The sequence below is a fragment of the Hyla sarda genome, chromosome 2 (assembly GCF_029499605.1).
Source record: "Hyla sarda isolate aHylSar1 chromosome 2, aHylSar1.hap1, whole genome shotgun sequence".
Lineage (NCBI taxonomy): Eukaryota > Metazoa > Chordata > Amphibia > Anura > Hylidae > Hyla > Hyla sarda.
Genome location: NC_079190.1, coordinates 206458761 through 206467672, shown reverse-complemented (window position 1 = coordinate 206467672; position 8912 = coordinate 206458761). Strand labels below are relative to the sequence as shown.

General features: G+C 42.2%; 1 protein-coding gene across 1 annotated transcript; it reads right to left on the bottom strand.

The window, feature by feature from the left end:
* Nucleotides 1-2728: 2728 nt before the first annotated feature.
* TMSB4X (thymosin beta 4 X-linked) lies at nucleotides 2729-4404 on the bottom strand. The gene is made up of 3 exons (XM_056560532.1): nucleotides 4248-4404; nucleotides 3323-3435; nucleotides 2729-3193 (listed from the first exon to the last, which is right to left on the bottom strand). The coding sequence occupies exons 2-3, from the start codon at nucleotides 3420-3422 to the stop codon at nucleotides 3159-3161; spliced, it is 135 nt and encodes a 44-aa protein (XP_056416507.1). The 5' UTR covers nucleotides 3423-3435; nucleotides 4248-4404; the 3' UTR covers nucleotides 2729-3158.
* Between the last annotated feature and the right edge of the window lie 4508 nt (nucleotides 4405-8912).

Below are 8912 nucleotides of genomic sequence, written 5' to 3'. Positions count from 1 at the left end.
AAAACAGTTGCGCCCCCCCCCCCCCCCGTACTGAGCAGCCGGCAGGGGGCCCCCTGGGGGATGGGGGCCCTAGGCAATTGCCTGGGTTGCTCCCCCCTAACGCTGGCCCTGCCCTTCTCTATCAGTGCTTTTAGGGTGCGTTCACACGCTATTACTAGCAGCAGTTTTCCCGCTGCAGGAATCCTGCTGCGAGTTACGCTACCATTGATTTAAATGGGTCCACAGACAGTCCCCAATAGTGTCAAATTTGCGGACTCTCTGTGGACCCAAATGAATGGTAGCGTAACTCGCAGCAGGAAACCCACTGTTAGTTACTAGCATGTGAATGCACCCTTAGGCTGGATTTGGGCTTGACGTAAATCACTGCTTTAAAATGGTTTTCTGTGTAACACACTGCTGTCTGTCTCCCTCTCTCTGTAATAGAATGCTGATGTAACTGGCCACAAGACGGCTGCTGATTATTTAGGACTGTGACATCACAGGGGTGGCTGACTGCTGATAGGCTGCATGTGATTCAGCGTCATCCCGCCAACCCTTGTTCCCACCTTCCCAGGACCCTTGCCACATGTAGCTCCGCCCATTTAGATGCCCGGCCCCTAGAACCAGGACGACACTAAATTGAGTTTAATTAATTGATTTGCACAATCGAATCGTGATAGTCGCATTAGTTACAAATCAAATTTTTCCTGAAATTTATAACGAATATGGATTTGTCAGATTCGATTCACTCATCCCTAATGTGCCAGATTTCTCAATTTGTGTCAAAATATCTTTACATAAATTTTAGACCTTTCCCCACTATCCAATAAAATGGGAAAAGCATGGTTAAGAATGCCAACAGAAGTAACATGATACACTTAATCTGGAACACACTTTAGCATATTCCAAAACCGTGTACCTCCAGCTGTTGCAAAACTACAATGCCCAGCATGCCTGGACAGCCAGCAGCTGTGCAGGCATGCTGGGCAGTGTAGTTTTGCAACAGCTGGAGGAACTCTTTTTGGTAAACACTGCTTCACAGCAGTTTAAAACGTTAGCCCTCGATGTTACAAAACTACCACTCCCAGCATGCTCAAACAGCTAACAGTTGTCCAGGAATGCTGGGAGTTGTAGTTTTGCAACATCTGGAGACCACTGCTTTGTACTAAGCTTCCATAAATCTGTGCCAAATATAAAAATTATGTTTAGTATATATTCCTATTAAGAAAAAAAACAACAAATCAATGTTGCAGTATAGTAGGACTATAAGGCTACGTGTTCAATGTAATAACTGTCTCCCTCTGATCTGCATTTCCTGCTCCAAAGCCACTCCCTTCACCTATTTAAAATGCCTAGCATTATTGGGCATGACCGTATACACAGTACAACCTCCTTAGCATCAGCATGGTGTAGGCAGTGCTTGAAAAAGTAGGTTTTTTTAGTTTTCTGTAACTTTACTCTCTAGAAGCACAGCAACCACCATGACATTTAGTGTGAAAACGCAGCTGTGTATTTTAAAGGCAAGACTAGCAGGCAATATACCATACACTGAAGAGAATGGGGGGAAAAACAAATAAATAAAAATGTATATATACATATATACACACACATACACACACTATATTTATATTCCAACCAGGGTGCCTCCAGCTGTTGCAAAACTACAACTCCCAGCCTTTAGCTGTTTGGGCATGCTGGGAGTTGTAGTTTGGCAACAGTTGGAGGCACCCTGGTTGGGAAACCGATAATAGCACTTCCAGCCCAGCAGCCAGCCTTCCCTGATGTACAGCATGTCATTTTAATAAAAGCCTTTATCTGCGCACGTCTACTGCTGGCTGACCAAGCCTCTAAAGGCAGACTAGAGATTAGTCATGGTATAGTTCTGCAGTTATGTTGCAATATTAGATTACCACAAACCCAGAGGGAAAGTAAAATGTCACTACTAACTGCAGCTTAAAGCACACCATATGTTTCGAAATTTTTTATATAAAAAAAATATATTATAAAATATATATATATATATATATATATATATATATATATATATATATATATATATATATATATATATATATATATATATTTTACACACATACCATTTCAGAACAGATTCAAAGGGCTGAACTAAAACTGACTACATCTTTACAAAGAGTTAAAGACTCATCTTTGTTCTATGAGCATAGCCTTTCTGCCTCCCTTGCCCCTCCTTACTTTCCTCATATCAATGGCTTCCACATGACAAGGGAAGCTACTTTCAGAAGGACATAGACATTCTTAAGAGTTTGTGTTAGACACAGGAATTTAAAGGAGGTTCCCACTCATTAGTAAAAGGATTGTCTACATTTAGGACTGCTATACTAGGGAAAAAACAGAGCTAAGATGTCCTGGTACCACACAGCAAAAATGTTTAAGTTGCACATATTAAGCTACAAATTATTTAGTAGTCAATGCTAAAGAAGTCAAATTCATTTTAGTATAAACTTTACAAACTACAGATTGGGTGTTGACCACTTCTTGCATGCAAGGGTTAATGCAGACCACACCCAGCTAAGACTCATACTATGGCTAAAGGAGCAGGTCAAGTAGATTAAAGCGACATACAAGTACCGTCATTGTGGTCAGCCAGTGCAGCACAATATAATAAAGATGTAGGACCACCACAGGGAGCTGAGAAACCCTTTGTGTTACCCATGCTTTCCTCCAGCATTTGGCTTGGCAAAGATGGAAAAAAATAACACGAATCAGGAAATATTTTATACTTTTTATTTGCATATTGAAAAAAATTGTGCATTCCAATAATTCAAATCATTTTGAACAAATAAAAATGGCACTCGATTTGACCGCATTTTACAGCTCGCCGGACCTTGGTGCAGCTTTCCATTCAACTCATCACCACATATAACTGGATATCTGTAGTTCCACTCAGATTCTCCTTACATCGTGCAAGGTCGCTCGTGCTACCAAAACCAAAGCCAGCCAGGCAGATGGAAAGGCAGCGCCTTCATTCAGTGTTCAGTAGTTCTTTAACTTTTCTGTCGGTGTAATGGGGCAGCACAGTAAATGTTTTCCAACCTCTTTGTATCTTAGTTATTTCTTACAAAGTTAAACAGCTAAAAGAAGAAAAATAAGAAGGCAATGCTTGTGGAATGTACAGTGCATATTGGGGTGATGGGGGTTCATTAGGATTCAGACGCTTGTTTCTCTTGCTCAATTGCTGAAATAAAAAAAATAAGGCAAAATTAGTATGTACTCTGCATATTCACAATTTACAATGCTAAAACTTGAAAAAAAAATGCTATGACAAAAGCACTATTTTAGAAAAAAATAAATAAAAAATACTCACTTTCTTTAGAAGGAAGTGGATTTTTCTCTTGCGTTTCTGTCTTTTTCAGCTTTGCCTTATCGAATTTCTCAATCTCAGCCATATCTGGTTTGTCAGACATTTTGTAGGATGATCTGCACAAAGGAGAGAAAAGAACGAACGTTAGAGCGCCACCATGCCTGCACTGCAAAAAGTGTCACTTGATATACCAGTGGCTGCCACGCCCTCATGCCCCTCACTTTCTAATAGCAACACATTTCAGTCATTCGATCACAAAAAAAACTCAATGGCTTTTAGGTCTACATTTAGTGCTATAAAAACGATCACATAATCTAGACAGAAAATGTAGTGACGCAGTAGGTTTGATAAAAATCTTTAAAAAAAAATTAAAGAAAAATCAGTGTTCTAATCAATAATCTGGATGCATGCCAAGTCATGGTAATGAGGGCTGAGCCAGCGTGGTGGGCAGCAATGAAGTCATGCATTCTTCTTTCCTTACAAAAGGCTGCAGCTAACTCAAGGAGCCTTAACCACCGCCCTATTTTTATCAGCCCCCACTCCTTTTCAGCACAGCAGCGACATAGCATCCCATTCCAATTAACGTTATTCCAATGCATCAGTATAAAGACTCCTGATTTTAACCCCTTATAGTCATCCCTCCAAGGGACAAACAAAAAAAAAAAAAGGGACAAACTAAGCAATAACTCAATACAGTATCTAAAGTGGTGTACAGGGAAATTGCTTGCAAAACATAAAAGACAGGAAGATAACAGGATAATGGAAATTTACATGCAAATCCAGGACAAAAAAAATCCAAAAAAAATAAATAAATCCTAGACCTTTACCAAACCAAGCCCAGAATCCCTAATACATAGCAAGCACTCTTAGGTGTAACCTTGTAACAATACACATAATGCAATAAACAAAACCCACAATTGCTACTTACCAGCAACACAAAGCACACAAGCAAAATAGCTTCTCACAGATCCAGCCTTGAGTGTGAGAGGGGAGAGGACTGTGCCTGCTTTTATATAATCTCCTCTATGCAAATGAGAAGTGATGTCATCCATCTGTAACTCTTCCTTGCCCTTGCCTTCCCTTTCTTTCCTATTCTTTTGCATTGCATTCTATTCTATTAATAAGACGACACAAGCGAGTGCTCATTGTGCATCCTGTAATGTTTCTGAATAGCCATTATGAACATTAGGAGAAGCAATAACCAATGTTTAGATGTAGTCTAGAAAATACAGCTCCTTGTTTGATACAAGGTGTTATTAAAGGAACAATGCACAGCTGCTTTGTATCTTGAGGCCATGCTGTTTCATTCTGAAGCACTGCAGGCTCAGATGGGGGCAGATTTAAGGGGGGGTTGTATAGGCAACACTGTGAACAGGTAAAGGTACATAAATAAAGGGATTTTGTATGAAACATCAGCCTGTTAGCAGAAAAGAAAGAAGTGGTCATATTCCACTTCTTGTTTCTTTCTGCTCATAGCATATTTGCTGGTTGAGGTTCTTTCAGAGGTTGCTTGTCTCTGGTTAAGATCACTGATGGATCTCACATGTTATTTATTTTTTTGGGAAACTCAGTTATGTGCAGCTGAAAAGATTTCTCTTTAGCTCTGCAGATCCCTCCAGCACTGCAGAGGTTAATGAATGCAATACAGCATGCAGACCTGTGGTAAAGGAGTAGTTAGACAGGAAATATCCTTCCTGTTCTCATATTAGCTGTACAAAAAAGGCAATGTAACCCACCGCTGCCTAGATAGAAAACGACATTATTACGGCTATATCAGAAACATGTCATTGAACATTACAAATATGATGCATTCATACAATACTTTATAGATTGCGAAACCATTTTCCTCCATACTATTCATGTGTAGGCCTCATCAATAGGGAACGTTCAACATCTGCTCCACCAGGCGTGGCCGTACAGAAGGATGCTAGCAGTGGTTGGCAGGGCAGATTACAATCTCACTCTTTGCTAAATTCATTTTTAAGGAGGGGCAATGCTTAATCCACAATTTAACACCTTCTTGTGGTCTACTACTGGTATAACTACAAATGTTAGTCAGTATTTTCATTAGTCTTAAGAAGCTTTCTGCTATTTTAATTTAATGTATTATGGGTGGGGTATGTGAACCCTAGGAAACGAATGAATATAGGAGGATCTTCACTATGACATCCATTTTACGGTATATAGGCCTTATTCATGAACAGGCAAACATTGAGTTGGCAAAGTCTGCAATCCATGGATATATGTATATATATATATATATAGAGAGAGAGAGAGAGAGAGAGAGAGAGAGAGATATGACTTGTCTGATTTTGATATAATGTAGGAACATGCAAAAACTTCTTTCATCCATAACATATCACTGAGCTATTCTTCCCCAGAAACAATTATTCTAGAAGAGAATATCTCCATTATATAGGGCTGTACAGAACACCATGAAGAACCTACATTGTGACTGCTGTGAGATGCCCGTTCAGTGCCCACTCTCCCCATACACTGAGCGGCCACCTCTCCATGCATGGAGCTGTGTCAAACATTGCACGAAGTAGTGGCCGACACAGTCCCTCCATGTATCTCCATGGGAGAGCTGGAGATACACAAGCGCTGTATCTCTGTCCTTCCCATAGAGATGCAAGCAGGGGATGTGTCGGCCACCACTTTGTGAAATGTTTGACACAGCTCTATGCATGGAGAGGTGCCCGCTCAGTGTATGGGGAGAGCTGGGGCGCCAGGCAGGAGATTGCAGGGGGTCCCAGCCCTGTGGATAGGGGATACGTTTTTAAGTACTGGGGTACTCCTTTAAAGCTTCTTTTATATTATAACCAAACAAATGAACATGGCAACGAAATGTAGGGGAACTATACTGCCTACCCAATGTGGGGGCACTATACTGCCTACCTAATGTGGGGGAACAATACTGCCTACCTAATGTGGGGTAACTATACTGCCTACCTAATGAGTGAGAACTATGCTGCCAACCTAATGTGGGGGAACTATGCTGCCAACCTAATGTGGGAGAACTATGCTGCCAACCTAATGTGGGAGAACTATGCTGCCAACTTAATGTGGGGGAACTATACTGCCTACCTAATGTGGGGGAACTATACTGCCTACCTAATGTGGAGGAACTATACTGCCTACCTAATGTGGAGGAACTATACTGCCTACCTAATGTGGGGGAATTATGCTGCCAACCTAATGTGGGGGAACTATGCTGCCTTCCTAATGTGGGAAAACTATGCTGCCAACCAAATTTTTGGTGAACTATACTGCCTACCTAATGTGGGGGAACTATACTGCCTACCAAATGTGGGGAAAATATACTGCCTACCTAATGTGGCAGAACTATACTGCCAACCTAATTTGGGGGAAACTATGCTGTCTATCTAATGTGGAGGAACTATGCTGCATACTAAATGTGAGGGACTTTTGCAGTGTACTTAAAGGGGTACTCCACTGCCCCAGTGTTAGGAACAATTTGTCCCAAACGCTGGGTGTGGGCTGCGGGGGTTCTGACGTCACGTCCACACCCCTCATTACGTCAAGTCACACCCCTTTAATGCAATTCTATGGGAGGGGGCATGTCGACCACCACACGATACTCTGATAGTGCCCCTCCCGAGACTAGACTCTGGATCTGCCCCTGGCCTGGATAGGCTTTGGGTGATTCTTGTCTACTTGTATATTTTTACATATTTATATGCAGAATTAAAGGGGTACTCCGGGGAACTAAACCCATAGCCCATCCTTTCCCTCTCACCAACCTATGTATTTGTCTAAATATCATTCATTAGCTATATGGAGCAGTTTCCCACTTTGAGCTGTGACTTACATGCAGCAAGTGAGAGAAAAACTAAATTTTTTTGGTCTCCTTTGAGACCTAGCCCCCCTCCCTTCAAGACAACAGTACCTGATTTCTGTCTGAGTTCTGTTTGGTCTAGAGCTCTGGCTGTACAGTCACACCTCCCTCTCCCCCTCCCTTCCCTGTGTGAGGATCTTGTGAGCTGTGAGAGAAGAGCAGTGAAGATTCTCAATCACAACTTAGCACATAGCTGCTGTCTTTCTGCTGAAAATCTAATCTCTGACTTCTGCTATTCAGAGCACAGCATGATTTATTGCTGGGGAAGGATAGTCTAAAAGAAAAGACAAGGAGCTGCAAAAACCACATGGATAACTACAGGAGACGCAGAGCAGGTATTGTGGTGGCTTTGGGGCATTTTTATGTTTCTTAACTTCCCTGGAGTACCCCTTTCATGTATTTTGTACTGGTTTGCACTTTCTTATAATCATACCATCATTCCTGGCATATAGAGAAAGGGTTAACCTTTTAAATACAGGGGGAATTTATCATTAGTGGTGGAAGCTTTTTCTTTTATATATGTAGCGCAAATTTTTGCGTAGTGAGTTATTTTGCGTCTTTTTTGTGCGTCTTTTTTGATAGAGCAAAAAGCAAGTAGTCCATTCTTTTGTGTATTGTGGAATGCATTTTGCAGTGGATACTAATTTATCATGTGCCTTTTTTTTTATTAGATGCATTTTTTTTTTGCGCAAATAAGTTTTTTTATGCAAAAATACACCATAAAAAGGACACGTAGGAAAGTGTCCTAGCAAGACAGCCGGGGATGCAGGAGCCATCCCTCAACACTGCTAAACTACAACTACTCCGATCATGGGACAGAGTCTGTCCCATGGTGGGAGTAATTGTAGTACCGCAGCACTAAGGGACGGCACTTGCACATCCCACGGCTGCAGGATTCTTTTGGGAAAGTTAGGACTACTACTCCCATCATGGAAAGACTGCCCATGATGGGAGTTATAGTCCAGGGGCTGAAGGGCAGATCGCAGAAGGTCATTCTCCAGAGACCCGCTGTGATCTGCATTTATTAAATGGTACCTTTCATCACATTTTTTTTTGATATGTTAGAGCTGATTGTATATGTAACAACTTTGTAATTGGATTTAATAAAAAAAAAAAAAAAATGCTTCCTTTGATGTGTATTTTCATTTTTAAAATGTGGCCACTAGGGGTCTCCCTAGGAGTCCTTGGCCGGAAGCTTTTTAATTGATTTCAGAGTTACGCTGGCCTTGAGTCCAAAATCACTGCACTGGCTGAGCACATGGCGAGCTCAGCGCAGCCTGTCAATCAGTCAGACGGGAGTGCTGTGCTCACACGCATACCCCGCAGGGCTCTGTACACTGAGGACAAGCAACACTCTGTATACTGAGGACAAGCGGGTTTCTGTACACTGAGGACAAGCGGGGCTCTGTACACTGAGGACAAGCGGGGCTCTTTACACTGAGGACAAGCGGCGCTCCGTGCACTGAGAACAAGCAGCGCTCCGTACACTGAGGACAAGCAGCCCCCCCAGCAAAGTGAGGGCGGAAGCAGCCCCCCCTAGCAGGCTCAGTGACGTAGAGCCTGCTGGGGTACTCCCACATCCTCCTGCCGGCAGCTCACACTATGTGAGTGTGGTAGCCTGGGGTTGTGGGGTATATGGGGTGTAGCTGTGCAGTAACTAAAGGGTGCTTGTTTAACCCTTATCACTCGTGATGCCAGGGTGAGGGCACCTCTGTATATGCTTGTCCTATCGCC